At 37.7% G+C, this 20059-nt stretch overlaps 2 protein-coding genes across 4 annotated transcripts in view; one reads left to right on the forward strand and one right to left on the reverse strand.

The window, feature by feature from the left end:
* The first annotated feature begins 2853 nt into the window (after positions 1-2853).
* LOC109072578 (DNA damage-inducible transcript 3 protein-like) lies at positions 2854-7445 on the forward strand. The gene is made up of 4 exons (XM_019088813.2): positions 2854-3012; positions 4312-4377; positions 4783-4986; positions 6445-7445. Exons 3-4 carry the CDS (start codon positions 4846-4848, stop codon positions 7030-7032), a joined length of 729 nt encoding a protein of 242 aa, XP_018944358.1. The 5' UTR covers positions 2854-3012; positions 4312-4377; positions 4783-4845; the 3' UTR covers positions 7033-7445.
* A 1443-nt stretch (positions 7446-8888) lies between these two features.
* LOC109072588 (methionine--tRNA ligase, cytoplasmic-like) overlaps positions 8889-20059 on the reverse strand; it is a 28323-nt gene continuing 17152 nt past the window's right edge. The window contains exons 15-23 of one of the 3 annotated variants that reach the window (XR_006155062.1): positions 19883-20059; positions 17714-17845; positions 16849-16953; positions 13275-13470; positions 12989-13060; positions 10857-10883; positions 9957-10064; positions 9003-9237; positions 8889-8969 (exon numbers count right to left, since the gene is read on the reverse strand). The exon at positions 19883-20059 is cut by the window's right edge and continues 37 nt beyond it. Coding sequence is in view for 2 of the 3 variants with exons in the window: in XM_042726700.1 (XP_042582634.1) it covers positions 9094-9237; positions 9957-10064; positions 10857-10883; positions 12989-13060; positions 13275-13470; positions 16849-16953; positions 17714-17845; positions 19883-20059 (961 nt within the window). In the remaining variant the exon portion in view is untranslated. Of the gene's footprint in view, positions 9238-9956; positions 10065-10856; positions 10884-12988; positions 13061-13274; positions 13471-16848; positions 16954-17713; positions 17846-19882 lie in introns of all 3 variants that reach the window. The other 2 variants (XM_042726700.1, XM_042726701.1) reach the window with 2 other exon arrangements.

The raw sequence follows: 20059 nt of genomic DNA on the forward strand, positions 1-20059 counted from the left end.
ACTTAATCTGCAAATGCGCAATATTTGATCGAAGTGAGCGGGAGGCGAGAGTATCCTGAGAGAAAGATCTTTCCGTTAGTCTTGCCACGAGATGATGATTCCACACACACACGCATGTCTTTATTGGCCTTATTGTGTCAGTTAGCTGAGAAAACAAAAAAATGGTTCGCCCGTATAAGTACTTTATAATTACTGAGGGAAATCGCAGATGAAACCTACTTAGTGTGGAGGGAAGATGTAGGAAATCATATTCTGAGGAGATGTTTCTAAGCATATGCGTTTGTAAAACGTGTCTCTTGAGCAGAAATGCGATTCGCTGGCACAATATAAACATTAGGTGCGAGTTAGAAATATAAATCGGATCAACCTCCTACCGCGCGGAAGGCCGGTGAACTCGACAAAGTTTGGGAGTTATCCAGAGTTAAACCTGTTCAAACTTCAAAGGAATGTCGAGTAAGCACAACTTTGGGGAATAAAAGCATAACCTGCCAATAGAATTACTCGCTCGGAGGTGATAACCATTAGGCAGCGGGGAGACTACACAGCAACAGCCAGCCGATCGTGACGTGTTTCTAGCGTCTCAGCGCGAGCGGTGCCCTGCTCCTGGAAACAGTATTTGGGCTTTCTATTCGCTAACCTCACGCGCATCCCACTTGCGCTGTTGCTAGGCAATACATTGCACGCTTTGCACCATGCAAGTTTAACTACTTAACTCGGAAGAGTTTCAGAATACTAACGAGAATCAGTTGACCGGGAGTTACGGGTCACCAAGTGTTGCACAAAATACATCATTTAAAACAATTAAATAGTAGGACATGTTAATTAAACAAGTCACCCCCATCATTTTCCCGCCAGTGATCGAGATGAATGGTGAAATCTGAGCAGTGTTTTTTAAACACCCGTGGAATTTGAGAACGGTGTAAATTATATTAGGCTACTCAAGCTCAAGAAATACTTTGTCTTTACTCTTTAGGGTTCATTCTAAATCTTGAACATGTTACAGATCAGCCCGTGCTGTATCTAATAAAACATATCATTTAAAGCATTTGAACAGTTAATAAACCAAGTACAAGTCTGCTGTTGTAAACTGAATCACATAATTTTATTGGATTTATCATACCAAGATGAATCAAGGTGAAATCTGAGCAGTTTTTGATTAACTATGGAAGTTGAGACACGACACAACAACAACCATCTTATCTAGGTTACCTATGTTGGGAAATACTGTCTTTAGGGTGGATCCATGGGTTCAGATTAAATCTGTTACAGGTCACACATGTTTTGGAACACTTTTGAGTGCCCTATCTAGGCTATTCTGAAGCCATTAAAACTATATAAATACAATAAATTACAGTTACGGGTCACTCCATGTGAAATATATAATTTAAATGGCAATACACATACTACATTTGGTTAGTGAAATATCTGTGCTTTAGGACCCATGTTGGGGGAAATATTTAGGGCGGTTCTCCAACACGGATCAACACCTATTCTGAAGCCAATAAAACTATATAATTTAAAATAATTACTTTGGATAACCAAATAACAGTATTCTTAAAATTGAATAATGTTTTTGAAGTATTCTTTAATTTGAGTGATGTTTTTAGGCTATGGGGGCTTTCGTTTGGGATATTTCTATGTTTGATGTATATTTTGTTTGGTTTGTTTCTATGAATTCAGATTAAATTGTTGTTTTTTTTTTTAAGTAGCTAATAACTTTGCATAAACATATAACAGCATTCTGAAAACTGGAATGTTTTGAAACATCCACACCTTCGAGTTCCCTATCTATAGGATCCGTGTTGGGAAAATATGTCTTTAGGGCAGTTAAATGGGCTCCGAAATAAACCGTGGACATTATACAGGTCACCGCAATAAAGCATATCATTTAAAAGCAATTAAAATGTTATGTCAGCACACTAATACCTGTAATAAAATTGAATAACCAAATGATAGCATTCTGAAAACTAGAATAATGTTTTGAAGCATTCACTTTCTAAGTGCCCTATTTAGGCTATTATGATCCATGTTGGGGGGAAATACAGTTTAAAACTTAATCTGGAGGATTCTTAGAGAATAATCTGTGAACTAGATATTGACCTCTACCAATTCAGCGTCACTTTATGGGCTCGTCTGGTCATCATAAACAGGTGTGTTGAACTGTAAGGTGATACAGTTTAACCATTCGCGTTCTTTAATTGTCTGATGCAGTGTGGGTATTATTTTATACGGATTGTGAATGCTGGAGTGAAAAGTCTTCAAACTCCTATGGAATATCATCATTCCATAGTGCTAGACTGGATGCATTTGGAAACATGAAAGAATCGCCTCAGGTCACTACAGAGGGATTATTAAAGATGAAAAAGAGCGTACAATATCACACGACCACCGCGGATATTAACGTTGCCCGTTTTTATAAGCGCATATGCGAACGCAAGCAAAAATGGAAACATTTTCCTACATCCTTATAAGGTAGCTCGCCACTTTTTTTTCTTTTTAACGAAAGGTTGTTTAATAAAACATGCTCGGGCTCTGCTAGTCTTATCTCCGACTAGAAACCGGTTGCCAACGATTGCATCATTCCTTTCATGTGACTCCCTCACGCCCCAAATTCGTCCTGGCCGTCTTATGACTGCATCACATCTTCCTGCTCACACAAACTCGCGCGGAGCGAGACAACCAGCAAAGTCATCAAGTCCCGCCCCTCTCGCGCAGCGCGGCTGCTGATTGGATGTCTCTAAGCAGAAGAATTTCCACAACCTCGCGTGATTGGTCCAAGCTACCGACCATCTCCTGTCAGTTCCTCATAACCTCGGTTAGGTTGCACCTTGAGAGCCTTCCCCCAGAGTTCGGTTGGAGTCACTCTATAAATGTTCCCGGGAGTTTCCGAAATCCACACTCGGTGACTTCAGCTGAACAATGGTTAACATGAGCGATCACCAATCTCTACAAAAACACGCACAGACCCTGAATCCGAAACAGCCGAGGAAAAGAAATAATAAAAAGAAAAGGGTGAGTGTCATCTCTATTTCTCTATTCTTTATTGTGATCTCTTGTACTTTTCTCGCTGGTGAATGTCAAGCTTTTTTTCCTGTTGGAAATCGGGAACGCGCGTGTTTTGGCGACTGTCCCGAGCTGTTTTTGGAACACAGTTGCTCATCTCAAATTTCACAGAAGATTTTTTTCCTTTTTTTTTTGCAGTCTGTTTTCTTTATTATAACGCAACACTGTTGCGCTTTTTGTTGTCGTTTAATAATATTTACTTTAGAGTTACTTGTTTCGCGGTGACAGCTGTCAGTTCTGCACGATCGCGGCATTTCAGACGCGCACGCGACAACTTTTTTAGCGAACGTTTGATTTTTAATGTTTTTTTTTGTTACATCGATGGCCAGTAACGCTTCGTCAGCGGAGCTCAACTTTTTACACTTCAAGAAACCGAACGGATGCGATCGTAATAGACGACACGTCGCGTTTTTACATCGCTGAAGTACTTTAAACGCGTTATTTCGACGCGGATTGTTCGCCCTTTGTTTCCTCGCTCCTGTACTTTGATTCCATGACGTCATTGGCTCGCTGTCAGTTTCGTAAAGCGCCGCTCCAGATGGGCGCAATTAACGTGGTTTATAAAAGAACATTAATTTAAACCATTTAAGTGACGCAAGAAGTCCATTTGCGTTTCGAGTCGTTTTAAAATAACCGATTTGCAATTCAGTCGCCGTTGGAGTGAAGCTAGACAACAGCAAATAAACAACACAACGTTTTAAAATGATTTATTAATAGATTAATAATAAAAAAAAATACTTTTTAGTTAAATCGCTTTACTCCGCGTTATGATTTGTGATTAAAAAAATAAATAAAACGCGGGTGTGCCTCAGGTGTCTATGTTCGGACATCTAAAGTAGCTTGTTTGTCGTTCTCTGATCGTGTTTGTAACTCAGGAATTAGTTCTGTTTTATTTCTGTTTTAACTTGGATGTCTTCGCACGTTGAGGTTGAGAGTCATTGGGTTGTTTTGACAGACGCCGTGTGCGCGCACGCAGACTCGCGCAGGGGGCGCCAGCGAGCACGCAATGCGCCTTTGTTTACATAAAAAAAAATACAATGACCTAATTTTAGATTAAAGATTAAACAATCAGTAATCTCTATGGGTCAATTTTATTAATCATTTGAATTCCTCTCTGTTTTTTTTTTCCATTGTGTCTTCTGGCTCATGTTTGTGTCTTAGCTGAAATGTTTTTGTATGAGAATTATTTTTAAATAGTTTTGCAACCATGACCTGTGGCTTGAGCTCTTCCATGTTTTATTTCTCTAGAATCACTGGGACAATTTACCGCCAACAACTCACATTCAAACTTGATTGACAAGAGACACTTTTGAGGTGAGCATTTTTTTTTTTTATTTTTTTACTTTTTTAATATTTATACTTATTTGTTAAATAAAATAATTGGTTAAAGATATACATGTATAAATTCTAAAGAGAAACTTTCTCGGTTCATGCATGCACTGTTTCAAAGCGCTGGGTTTGTTGTTTGTTGTGTAGTGACGCTGTTTGGCCACTATGTGTCCTTGTTGCACTCGGGGGCCGAGCAGTCAATCTTAAAGTCGCGTATAACAGCGGGTCACCCAGATAAATCAGCTATTCCCAAACCCGCCGGCGCAGGTGAAGCTTCGCTCCGCTGATGCATCGATGCACTCGAGCTCCCACTAGACGTGCAGCAAGGCTCACGGGGGTCGTTTTCTACTTCTTCTACAGTTTCTTCATTTTTTTTTTTTTCCCGGTCAGGTCTGGTGTGCTAGGTGTGGGAGCATATCGTGTTGTGTCTGTGGATAGCGACTGATTGGTGCGATGACTGCGGAGTGGCTGTATCCCCCAGGCGTGGGGCCGCTGTGTGGTGCAGAGTTGGAGGCGTGGTATGAAGACCTACAGGATATACTGGGCTCCGACGCGGGCGGGGCCAAACTCACGAGAGCCCCGCCTTGCTCCGAGGTCAGTAACGTTAATCGGCGCTCAACGGTCGCTAGGGTTGGGAATCGAAAATCAATTCCAGAATCAAATACTTACGGTCAGGATACTTGTAAAATTTCAATTCCGTCTATCAATTCCTGTGCGCGCATATTTTTTATTTTAGCGAAAATGTATTTGTCTTTGAATCATTCGTTTAAGAGATTCGTTCAAAAACACGGATTCATCCGGTAGATCTTGAGTGAGTCATTGAATCATTCCACGAGATTTTGTTTAGTTGGCTAATATTTTTTTCTTCAGAATTGCGAGAAAACTTCAACCTCCATTTAAAAAAAAAAAAAAAAAAAAAAAAAAAATCTTAATTAAAAGTCTTAATTTATGCAGAATTGTGCAGCTCTATTTTCCACACGATCAGCTCTTAATCCAGTTTTTATGCAGCAGCAATTAAATGTTTTGCAAAAAGAGACGCTGAATAAATATGCTTGATATCTAAATGTTTGACTTCGGAATCGAATCTGGGAATTGATCAAATTGAAGCGATACCCAACCCTAATGCACAGATACAGTTTAAACTGAACTGGACGATGAGAGAGTGTTTACTGTTGTCCTTTTATATTACTACTCACCATTTTTCCTATTTGTGACCCTGGAGCACAAAACCAGTCATAAGGGTCAATTCTTTAAAAAAAAAATTGTTTTTAATATTTTATATCATGGGTGACTAAATAATTATCTCTCCATTGATGTGTGGTTTGTTAGGAGGACAATATTTGTCTGAGATACAACTATTTGAAAATCTGGAATCTGAGGGTGCAAAAAAATCTAAATATTGAGAAAATCATCTTTAAAGTTGTTCAAATGAAGTTCTTAGCAATGCATATTACTAATCAATAATTAAGTTTAGTTATATTTACGGTAGGAAATTTACTAAATATCTTCATGGAACATGATCTTAATATCCTAATGATTTATAATGCTTTTGTGCTCCAGGGTCACATTTATTACTGTACACAGTATTAAAGATACAATTTGTGTCATCAATTTGAACATATTGATACAATCTGTATTGTAAAAAGCACTAAATTTGACGCTAGAGCACAAAACCATTATAAATCATTAGGATATTAAGATCATGTTTCATAAAGATATTTAGTAAATTTCCTACCGTAAATATATCAGAACTTAATTTTTGATTAGTAATATGCATTGCTAAGAACTTTATTTGAACAACTTTAAAGATGATTTTCTCAATATTTAGATTTTTTTGCTCCCTCAGATTCCAGATTTTCAAATAGTTGTATCTCAGACAAATATTGTCCTCCTAACAAACCACACATCAATGGAGAGATTATTTATTCAGCTGATGATGTGTAGATCTCCATCGACCCTCTGGACTGGTTTTGTGCTCCAGGGTCACATATAATTGAAGGTGAGTTGACTTGCGCTCGGCAGACTTCAGTCGGTTTCTCCCGTTCTGTGCAGAAGGAGCCTGAGTTTCTGGATGTGTTGGAGAGCTGCTCGCTCACCTGGCTGACGGAGGGGCAGGTTTGGGGCGACGGGGTGCAACGGGTCACCGACGAGCCGCCCGTCGTCCACTCGCCGGCGCGACCGGACGATCGGAGAGGAGGCGAGTCGGAGCACCCCTCGTCCGGAGGAGACCTGCTTCCGCCCGAGTTCTTCGAGCTCCTCAGCGAAGGCGGCGTCGGATCGGTGGAGACGATGTACCATGTTTCACATCACGCGCCTCCTTCGCCGTCCGCCAGCGAAGAGGAGGAGCCCCTGACCGTCCCGGACACATCGTCCTGCTCCTCGGCGTCCCGCTCGCCGTCTCCTCCCGTCTCCACCGCTCGCCCGGGGAAGAGAAAACGAGGAGGCGATAAAGCAGGAGCGCCTTGCTCCCCGTCCCCCGGGAAGAAGAGCCGTCGGGAGCGCGAGCAGGAGAACGAGAGGAAGGTGCAGGAGCTGACGGATCAGAACGAGCGGCTCAAAGCCGAGATCGAGCGGCTGGGGGAGGAGGTGCAGCGGACGCGCCGGGCGCTCATCGAGAGACTCGTCAACACCAGGAGGTGAAGAGCAACAGGAGGAGCCCAGGGGCCGAAGGGACCGTGAAATGCACGTTTAGAGGGAGATAAAAGACACGTGGGACAGAGAGGAGGTTCGCTGAGCGCCTCCCGCCGAGAGAGAGAGAGAAAGTCTGACTGAGACGTCGAAAAGAGAGAGTGTGGAGCCCAACAGAAACACGGAGCAAACTCGGCTCGAATACAAAGCACAGAAGAAGAAATTCGGTTTTCGTTAAGAAAATAAATGAAGATTAGTTTCTTAAACCAGCGTGATGCATTTAAATCAACTAAGTTTAAAGGCAAATGCTACAATGCATGAATGATACGATTTAACAAATGACGACTAAATTGAAGAATGAGCAATAAAATATCAATTAAAAAAAAAAGATTTTTCATAAAGAAAATGAAGCAGAATTCTAACTTTTTTTTTTTTGCAGTAAATTAAGAATGACTAATGCAGTTTTTTTTTTTTTTAAACACTAAAATCAGCTTAAATTGATGTATAAATGTAACAATTGCACAAATTACATTACAAATAAGATTTGCATTACGGTGATAAAACAGTATCAAAAGCAAATACGAAAATTAGATTTTGAAATTTTAAATGATTCATTTTTTTTTAAAGCAAATACTACTTTTTATTTGTAATATCATTTGTTAAATTGTAACACTAGTAATAAATGTTAGAGTTGCACAAATGATATTACAAAAATAAATAAGAAGAATAACATTACAGCAATAAAACTATCAAAAACAAATAAGAAACTCGAAGCCTAATTCAAGGGGAAATCCTATTAGCCGTAAAAAGACTAATACAACATTTAAATCAGCATGAATGAAATATACTGCTCTGCTTTATAAACGCCAGAATGTACTGACATTACAAACGGATTGCATTACAGAAATATAAACATCAAAAGCAAATAAGAAACGAGCAATTAGAAAATGAAGCTTCATGCAATTAATTAAATACAACGTTTTAAACCAGAAAAAATGAAAGACAGTAACACAAGTACTACTAAAGTTAAAGAATGCCTTATTTTGCATTACACATTGTCATAAAAAAAAAAATCATAATGCAAAAAATTGTAATGCAACCAAAACCGCCTTTTTTCTTTTCTATTCGGGGTGTTTTGTGACCGGTCTGATAATAGCGCTAGCGTTTATTAAACTACCCAAAGGTTAATCAAGTTTCTGTGTAATTGAAAGCTGATTGTTCATCAGCGCAGAGGAGTCTTGAGGGAATGTAGCAGAACTGCGATAATAAAGAGAGAAGAGAGACCCGAGTGTATCAGTGACGGTGATTGTAGGTGCATTTCATTGTAAGCAGCCAGTTTTCATTCACGTCTCGTTTTAATGAAGGGCTTTAACCGTGTAAATTCACTCCTAGATGACAGAGATTAGTAGCTCAGGACTGTTATAGTGAACGAGTGTGAGCGTTTCTCACCATCAACCCGAGGCCTCTAAGAGTGTGTGTGTGTGTGTGTGTGTGTGTGTGTGTGTGTGTGTGTGTGTGTGTGTGTGTGTGTGTGTGTGTGTGTGTGTGTGTGTCAGATGCAATTATGAATGGATGTCCGTAGCGATTTTGCTCTCACTTTCTTCTCTTGAAACTTTTCCAGAATTTTTAGAGCTAGCAGTTTATAACATACTCTCTGCTTCTGATCATTTCTATTTTTCTATACGTGTATCCCATAATCATCATTAACCTTAAATTGTAGTTTCCTTATCTTAGAATAAACATGCATGCCGAAATACTGTATTAGAGTAGAAACATTTTTATCTGAATTTTATTTAGCCTTACTGAAAACGGAATTGTATTACAGTCATTTTGTTATTAAAATCTTAAAATGAACGAGTCGTCTGAGATGGTTTTTTTTTTGTCTTTATTGATTGTGTGAATAAAATATGGTTGTCTCAAGGTAACAAGAAACAGTGAATTTATTGCATTTTAAAAAGATTATTTAATAGACTTGATTGCATTTTAAAAAGGATAGGTTGTGTTTATAGGAGTGGATGAATAGTGCAGTAAGGTTACAGAAAATATTCCTGGATGATGGATTTAATCAACTTTTTATTTCTTCTTTCCTTTCTGAGCGGCCGGGTTCTTGCCCTCCGCAAGAGAAAGTTGTTTTTTGAGGTCCAGTAAAGTCTCGACTTCCTTGTCCAAGACCGACTTCTCGGCTTTCTGAGCTTTTAGGACTCGAACTTTATTTCCCTGAAACACAAACGCACAGCGATTAATCACAAACTGACCGTTAAACCAAAACACATGAGCGGAATAAATATCACGCCTTCATTTAACTCAACACTTACAGGCTTTAATAAAACGAGAGAATATTAATCGTAATGTCTGTGTGTTCTCGGCAGGCTTTAATAAAACGAGAGATTGTTAATACATGCAGCTAGTTTTTTTTAGACAAAAAGGCGGCATACGGACGCTTGAAGCATCCACTAGTATATTATATTACACTGAAAAGAACAAATGTATAAACAGTTATTACAGTATATTTGTAGCAATAGACAACAATACACTGTATGGGTCAAAATTACTGATTTTTCTTTTATGCCTAAAATCATTAGGATATTAAGTAAAGATCATGTTTCATGAAGATATTTTGTAAGTTTCCTACCGTAAATATATCAATACTTAATTTTTGATTAGTAATATGCATTGCTAAGAACTTCATTTGAGCAAATTTAAAGATGATTTTCTCAATATTTAGATTTTTTTGCTCCCTCAGATTCCAGATTTTCAAATAGTTGTATCTCAGACAAATATTGTCCTCCTAACAAACCATACATCAATGGAAAGCGCATTTATTTTAGAGGATGTATAAATCTCAATTTTAAAGAATTGATCCTTATGACTGGTTTTGTGGTCCAGGGTCACATATACGTAGGTGTGTGTGTGTGTGTGTATGTGTGTGTTCGTACTTGTTCTGCCACTAAAGCCGTCAGCTGTTTGGCTCTGTCTGGATCTGCGTCCTGCGCCGCACCAGAGCTGGGTTTGGTCTCGACCGCAGCGCTGCTGGAACTCGGAGTCTAGAAATAGAAAAAAAATATATATTTCAAATAATGGATCATGCATGCATTTTAGTGCATATGTGCATTTTTCAGAAAAAAAAAGGAAATGAATTTAAACCACAAAAATTATACATGCATTCGTTTTTCATGTGTTTTAATTAAAAACATAATTTAACAATTATATAGCATAATTTAATTATTAATAAAAAGTAAAAAATAAAAGCACGCATTTAGTGCATGCATCTTGAAAATATAATATAATAATTATAGGAAATATTTTAACTACTAAGAAAAAACCATGCATTATTTTTTATCTTGAAAATATAATTTAATAAGTATAGGAAATATTTGTACTATTAACAAAAACATGCATTTTTTATCTTAATGTAATTAAATTAGATATTTTAATTGCTAACAAAAAAAAATGCATGCATTTATTTTTTAATCTTTAAAAATGTAATTTAATAATTATATGAAATAATTTCATTATTAATAAAAAAACAACAAAATCTAATTTGGTCATCACACAAGCGCACAGATGCGATTAATATGTTAGTACCAGAACACGCAGGCATCGAGCAGCTCTGTGAAATCATCGCTCTTAAATACACGTTAAAACGAATCTAAAATGTGGTTTGTTGTCTTTCAGATGTTGTTTTTGCTCAGAGGCAGATTGTGCGCGAGTGGGCTTCGATCCAGAGCTGCCGCTCTTTAAATACAGACATCATCACTGAATCGATTTCACAGTCAGTTCTGGTGAAAACAGAGACACAAAGCTGCGAGCACACAGAGCGTCACACGCACATCTACCTTCGCTTTAATGCTCTCCTCTTCTGCCTGAGAAAGAGCAGATTAAATCACAATCAGACAAACATCAAAACCTGAAGCTGATCTTCATCAGATGCATTAGTTCTTGCTTTCTTTTGTCCAGTGAGTTTCCATAACTTCTTCAGTCATGCACGAGTATTTTTACAAACCATTTTATAAAGATAAAGCTCACAAAGAGCTTTTTCGAAATGAAAAAGTAATGTTACATACGCATTTTTGTCCTTGTGTTTATTGATTGTATGAATTAAATACAAGGTTGTACCAGAGAAACAAAGCAGAAAAATGAAACGGCTAATACATAAATGATTGCATTTTGAAAAGGATAATTCAGAAGAATGCTCAGAAACTGAAAGCATTTTTAGAAATAATTCTATAAAGATCAGACTCACAAAGAGCAGTTTCCAGATGATAAAACAACATATATTTATAAACAAATATGTATGTGTGTATATGTTACTTGTATGAAAATGATTTTTTTAAAATATATTTTTAAATTATATACATGTATATAGCTATCAATAAGATATACATTTTTATGTAAGATTTATAAAAAATGAATATAAAATAGTGCTGTCAAACGATTAATCGCAATTAATCACATCCAAAAAAAAAAAATTTTTGTTTACATAATATTTGTGTGTGTACTGTGCATATATATATATATATATATATACACAGAAAATATTTTTAAAATATTTATATTTACACGTATATTTATATAATTTATATTATATATAAAAATATATTTAATATAGAAATATAAAATTTTTCTTAATTATATATATACATGCATGTGTGTGCATTTATACAGTATATACATAAGGAATATACACAGCACACACACATATATTATGTAAACAAAAACTAAAAAGTCCCTAAAATTCAAGATATGGGGCAAAAATTCCCCTGTTTGAGTTTTTGTCTCACATTTACATCATACAGTAGTCAAGCAATATCACACGAGTGCTAATGTGATACTGATCTTAAAGAAGTTAATATTGGGTTATTTTAGATGCAATGTTGTCTGTTTTGCTCAGTTTTGCCAACGATAATATAAAGACAAAGCAGAGCTGTTCGTCTCTGAGCAACACACACTGGCTTTTCATTTCTTAATGCACATTTTGACTGAATTGGGTGAATTATGAGGCGTGTTGGATTTGAAGCGGTGCTGCGCAGATCGATCCGTGTTTGACATCAAAGTACCGCGAGAGTGATTCAGAAGCATGCAGAGCCGTCTGCTCTCTAATCGTTCTCACGGTACTTTGATGTCAAACACAGATCGATCTGATGCTGATGATCCGCTTCAAGTCGAACAATCCTAATGATTCAATTGATTCATAAAGAACCATTTACTTCACTCCTGAATGAATCAGCCATTTGAACGAATCAAATGAATGATTCGATGACATTTACTTCCACCTACTGGCAGTTTTAGTTTATTATTTAGAGTATCATTTCATTAAAGAAATAATTTCATATTTTCATAATACTGGTAAAATACATAACTGGTAAAAAAAAAAAAATGTATAGCCTGAATGCACTGTAAGTCACTTTGGATAAAAGCATCTGCTAAATGCATAAATGTTAAAATGTTAAAAGTTAATAATAGTAATAATAATAAAAATTATAACATGTATAGTTCACCCACCCAAAAAATAAAATCATTTATTCACCCTCATGGTCCAAAAGAGTATATGTAATAAATAAAAAAAGAAGCTAATTTTAATGTCTTTTTGATGCTTTAAACAACAATGACTTTAAATTATCTTTTGGGAGTAAATTTCTCAAATATATATATATATATATATATATATATATATATATATATATATATATATTTAACTGGGAGTATATTTCTCAAACTAGAAATAACTAGAAATAGAAATAATCATGAGTTTATTTTATATAATTCTTTAATACATTTTTAATTTGATTTATTTCTATTTAATAATGTTATCTTTTTTTACTTAATTATTGGTTTTTTGTTTTTTACTTTTAAAATAATTTTCAGGACGTTGTTAATTTCCATAAGCATGTCTGGCCTGGAAAAACACAATTTTGCAGTTTTCTGCCGGAGAACGCTGATTAATAATGGATGAATGTCTTTTACAAACCTGTTGTCCTCCAAATCTCTTCCTCAGAGCCTCGATCTGTTCATTCTCCAGCTTTTGAAACAAAGGACTGACCTGCAGAAGAGTTAAAAAAAAATTTAATAATTAAAATGTAAATGTCAAATAATAATAATAATAAAATGTAAATGTAATAATTCAAATAAAACAAACAAAAAGTTCATGTTGTTAATATTTCTTTTAAATAACGCTGTTCTTTTCTAACACCTTATTACACCTAATATTAAACCAATAATATTAAATGTTAATATTAAGTTAATGGAGCTAGTACCGTGCCGATGCAGTGTCCGGCGGGCAGAGTGCAGATGAAGGTCCCCGTGTTCTGCAGCATTGTGCTGACGCAGGTGGGCGGAGCCTGCAGCTGCTGGCGGATGGTGTGACTGACAGACGGCATGTACGGCTCCAGCACGACCGACAGGAGACACGCTACGTTCACCGACACACCCGTCACCGTCCCGGCCCGCTGCCTGCGGCACAAACACACGCTAACATCACACAAATGCACACGAGCACACACTATCACGCACACGCTATCATCACGCAAACACACGCTTACATCACGCAGACACACCCGTCACATGCAAACACACACAAGCACACGCTATCACGCAAACACACGCTTACATCACGCAAATACACACATCACACAAACGAACGCTATCACACAAACATCACACAAACGGACGCTATGATCATCTAAAAGGATGCTAACATCACGCAAACGCACACGCTATCACGCAAAAGCATGCTAACATCACACAAACGCACAAGAGCACACGCTATCACGCAAACTGATGCTAACTTCATGCAAACGCACACAAGGCTCAACGCTATCACGCAAAAACACGCGATTATCACGCAAACGCACGCTATCATCACGCAAACACACTATCATCATGCAAATGCACGCTAACATTGTGCGAACACACTCTATCATCACGCAAACACACGCTAACATCCCAAACACATACTAACATCACAAACGCATGCTATCATCACGCAAACACACACTAACATCACAAACCCACGCTAACATTACAAACACACGCTAACATCACAAACCCACGCTAACATTACAAACACTCTATCATCACGCAAACATCACGCAAACGCATGCTAAAATCATGCGAACACACTATCATCATGCAAACACACGCTAACATCACAAACACATACTAACATCACACAAAAACACGCAAACATACGCTAACATCACGCAAACGCACGCTAACATTGTGCGAACACTATCATCATGCAAACATCATGCAAACACACGCTAACATCACAAACACACGCTAACATCACAAACACTCGCTAACATCACACAATAACACGCAAACACACACTAACATCACAAACACAAGCGAACATCAAACACACGCTAACATCGCAAACGCACGCTATCATCACGCAAACGCACGCTATCATCACGCAAACAGACGCTCTCATCACGCAAACGCACGCTATCCTCACGCAAACGCACGCTATCCTCACGCAAACGCACGCTTTCATCACGCAAACGCACGCTAACATCACACAAACGCACGCTAACATCACAACACACACGCTAACATCACAAACACGCTATCATCATGCATCAACACGCTAACACACTACTAGCTTAAATAACCTAAACACGCAAACATCACAAACACACGCTAACATCACAAACGCATGCTATCATCACGCAAACACACACTAACATCACAAACCCACGCTAACATTACAAACACACGCTAACATCACAAAACACGCTATCATCACGCAAACACACGCTATCATCACGCAAACACACGCTATCACGCAAACATACGCTATCATCGCAAGCACACGCTAACATCACAAACACACGCTAACATCACAAACAGCTTATCATCACACAAACACACGCTAACATCACAAACCCACGCTAACATCACAAACCCACGCTAACATCACAAACACACGCTAACATCACAAACACACGCTAGCATCACAAACCCACGCTAACATCACAAACACGCTATCATCACGCAAACACACACTAACATCACAAACCCACGCTAACATCACAAACACACGCTAACACGCTCACAACACGCTATCATCACGCAAACACACGCTATCATCACGCAAACACACGCTATCACGCAAACATACGCTATCATCGCGCAAACGCACACTTACATCACAAACACACGCTAACATCACAAACACTCGCTAACATCACACAATAACACGCAAACATCACAAACACACGCTAACATCACAAACACACGCTAACATCACAAACACACGCTAACATCATGCAAACAACACGCTAACATCACAAACACACGCTAACATCACACAATAACACGCAAACATCACAAACACACGCTAACATCACAAACACTCTATCATCACACGCAAACACACACGCTATCATCACGCAAACACACACTATCATCACGCAAACACACGCTATCATCACAAACACACGCTAACATCACAACAAATACGCTAACATCACAAACACGCTATCATCACACAAAAACACGCAAACATAACACAAACACGCTATCATCACACAAACACACGCTATCATCACGCAAAACACACGCTATCATCACGCAAACACACACTATCATCACGCAAACACACGCTAACATCACAAACACACGCTAACATCACAAACCCACGCTAACATCACAAACCCACGCTATCATCACGCAAACACACACTAACATTACAAACCCACGCTAACATCACAAACCCACGCTAACATCACAAACACACGCTAACATCACAAAACCGCTATCATCACACACAACACACTATCTATCACATCACGCAAACACACACGCTATCATCACGCAACACACACGCTATCACATCACGCAAACACACGCTATCATCACACACAACACACACTAACATCACGCAAATGCACGCTAACATCACAAACACACGCTAACCATCACAAACACGCTATCATCACGCAAACACACCCACTAACATCACGCAAATGCACGCTAACATCACAAACACACGCTAACATCACAAACACTCTATCATCACGCAAACGCATGCTATCATCACGCAAACACACACTAACATCACAAACCCACGCTAACATCACAAACACGCTATCATCACGCAAACACACGCTATCATCACGCAAACGCACGCTATCATCACGCAAACGCACGCTATCATCACGCAAACACACGCTATCATCACAAACACACGCTAACATCACAAACACACGCTAACATCACAAACACACGCTAACATCACACAATAACACGCAAACATCACAAACACACGCTAACATCACAAACGCATGCTATCATCACGCAAACACACACTATCATCACGCAAACACACGCTTACATCACGCAAATACACACAATCATCACGCAAACACACGCTAACATCACAAACGCATGCTATCATCACGCAAACGCACGCTATCATCATGCAAACATACGCTAACATCACAAACACGCTATCATCACACAAAAACACGCAAACATACGCTAACATCACGCAAAGACATGGCAGGGGTTCAAAACCCTAGAAGCCCGTTTCTGACACTTTGAACTTTTTATCTCCCTATTATGACTTTGTAAAATGGTGAGTATATATCATGCAATTCGGGGGAAAAAAAGTAAATAAGTAAATAAATAAATAAATAAATAATTGCACTTATAATTTTTCTTTGTTATTTGGTGGTGAAAACACGCTTCCATACAATACAAATTCAAAATGAGAGCGTGAGATTTACTTCATGCTCAATCTCCAACAATGTTTTTTTTCTCCGTTTAGAAATCATGTTTTATTCAGATTTTATTAACGGCGTGATCACGTGTCACACGACTCGCCTGTCACCGTCTCCTCCTTTGATCTTCTTCCAGGGCTCGTTAACCTGGATGTACTGATTCCCGTGACGAGAGATATTCAGGATGCACTTCAGAGCGTCACGGATCCTGAACAAACAGCCCAGAAAAAAAAACATGTGAGACACACTTACGTCTTTACACACGTGCATTATTAAGACAGAAACATGCTTGAGGAGATTCTCATCAGAAATAAACGCTTCTTCCAGTAATTTCATAATCAAGCCTCTAACTGTTTTTGTTTAACAATGAATTTCCGAGACACTTCCAGTTGTTTGTGGTTACTGGGTAAAGCAACACGGGTGAAAAGGGTCAAATATGAATTGATTGCTTTCAGTTTCCGAGTGTGTGTGTGTGAGCATAAGGAACATTTTTAATGTAACTGTTTTATAAATTTTTAATTTTTACATTTCTTTTTTTTTAGTATTCCATATATATATTTTTAATTTAACAGACTTTTAGAAATTTCTTTCCACTATTCTGAAGGGGAAAAAAACACCTCATGAAAAGTGATAGCTCCAAAATAGCCCCAAATCTCTAAACTGACCAGAGAAGAAAAAAAAAACACAGTTTAAACCCTTAGTGTCTTGCTTTAAGGATTTTAAGCATCATTGTATAAAGTGATTTTCTGTGCTATTCTGAGTTTGTGAACCACCAATGACCTGATATCTCCTTTAACTCTGGAACCACTGCCTGCTGAAATATTAGAGCCAGACAGAGCCAGACAAATGTGATTACAGGCTGGCAATCAGAGCTTTAATATTCCCTGATACTGACGTGACTGTGTGAGACCTGCACCATCAGGATCTGCGGATCTCTGCGTGTTTCTGCAGAACGGTGGGTAACGCACCTGACTTTATCCAGCAGCTGGATGTACTGCTTGAGCTCCCAGCGGACCTGAGCGATGAGCCGCTTGTCGTCTTCATTCAGGAGCATCTCAGGAACACGACCGTCGAAGAACTTACTGACGAACATCCCGGCCCTGAGGAGAGACCCGCAGCACATCAGTTCAAGAACACTAAAAAATTACAAATATAATGTGCACTATAACACAAACAAAAAGCAAAGCAGATTTAAACAGAAGAAGAATGTTTAGTATGTTTTAAACAGATAGTTTAATTTAGTTTTTATATGTGCATGCAGGAGCTTGAGTATTTGTGCATTTTGAAATCCTATGAAGATATTTTAGTTTAAGTTAATTAATGCACTTTATTATGTGAAGATTAGCATCACTGATAAAAAATTAAAACCAAAGTAAATAAAACCGATGGAAAGGGAGACATTTTGCACATTTTTAATTGAAGTCAGTGTCATTTTAGTGTCACTGATACTATTATAGTTTTTATTAATATTTTGAATCATTTTTTATTTTCATATTTTCCATTTTTGCTTTAACTTTAAAGTTTTAATAATTTTGTCACGTCTTTTTTTTTAATGCATGTCTCTATTCATTTCTGTTTTGGTATCAATTTTAGTAAAAAATCAAGTATTTAGTATCAAGTTTTTTTTTTCTTTGATGCTTTGTTTGCTTTTTTTAGGGTGAATTTTTAACACTAAAAAAATAAAAAATAAAACCTTTCAGCAAATCTGGCACATTTACAGTCATGTTCATTAATGTGCATCACACCTGTAAATAAATACACTTCAAACTTGACGTTAAACTAAATGAAAATGACAAATGCCGCCTTTTTATATTTTAGTTTATTTCAGTTAAAGTTTATTTTATTTCAAGTAACAAGAATGCTTATTTCATGTTTTTAATATTAGTTTCAGTTTGTGTTGACTACAGGAAGCCTGCATCGTGTGTTTTTAATGAATAGCTGGTGACCCAGTGAATAAAATATGCAAAATGATTGAAATCTGATCAATCAAGATGCATAAGACCCTGCATGTATTCATTTAAAAAGATCATCATGTATATTTCTATTTAAAGACCCTGCATGTATTCATTATACTGAGGCTGAACTTAAAAGAAAATTGATCTCGAATTTTTGTAGATCATAACCTTGAGGAAAAGTTTGTTTGTATGTCAGTGATTCTGTGGTTTAGTTCAGTGTGTGTGTGTGTGTGTTTGTGGTGTGTGTGTGTGTGTGTGTGTACAAATTTGTACCCACAAAACCTTATTTTGGGGCATTTTCTCATTTATAAAAACAGTATAATAATACATAATGTTGTTTGTTTTTAATTGTAAACATGCAGAAAGTTTTCTGTTAGGAAAATTGAGAATGTTTATAAATGCAAATAAAACCTTTTGTTGAAAATCAAACTGATTGAGACAGATAAAAGACATCAGTATTTATAGTATCATATTTTTTAAACGTTTTTTAATCAATGCTGGATTGGCCTGATTTAATTAATGTCACCGGTCTTTTGACTCTAGACCAAGAACTGAGTCTATTTAGAAAGAAACAAGTTGTGTTGGACGTAGTTTGCTGTTTTTATGTGATGTTGTTGGGTAAAAAATTAAATAAACAAAAAAGAAAATTAAAATCATCAAGTAAATAGAAAACAGAATAGAAATGAATTAAAGAGCATTTATAATGGTCAGAATGTGTAAAGCCAATCAGAAAAGAATCTGATCCATCAAGATGCAGTGTGTGGCATCGGGACTGTATTGTATATGTGTGTGTGTGTGTGTACGTGTGTGTGTGTGTGTGTGTGTGTGAGAGAGAGTCTGTGTACGTGTGTGTGTGTGTGTGTGTGTGTGTGTGTGTGTGTGTGTGTGTGTATATGTGTGTATATGTGTGTGTGTGTGTGTGTATATGTGTGTGTGTGTGTGTGTGTGTGTGTGTGTATATGTGTGTATATGTGGTGTGTGTGTGTGGTATGATGTGTGTGTATGTGTGTGTATATTGTGTGTGTGTGTGTGTGTGTGTATATTTGTGTGTGTGTGTGTGTGTGTGTGTGTGTGTGTGTGTTGTGTATATGTGTGTGTGTGTGTGTGTGTGTGTGTGTGTGTGTGTGTTTAGTGTAGGACAGAAGATGATATTCTAATAACTCTGACTCCAGCAGCACAAACCTGTTGATGAAGTTTCCGAGGTTGTTGAGGAGCTCCGAGTTGTTTTTGAGAGCCATGTCGCTCCAGGAGAAGGCCGAGTCCTGTCCCTCCGGCCGCAGGTACAGAAGATAGAAGCGCCAGACGTCTGACGGGATCCCGGTGTCTTTAGCCATGTCCCCGAACACACCGACACCACGA

This window comes from Cyprinus carpio, chromosome B6, assembly GCF_018340385.1.
Source record: "Cyprinus carpio isolate SPL01 chromosome B6, ASM1834038v1, whole genome shotgun sequence".
In the NCBI taxonomy this organism is placed as follows: Eukaryota; Metazoa; Chordata; class Actinopteri; order Cypriniformes; family Cyprinidae; genus Cyprinus; species Cyprinus carpio.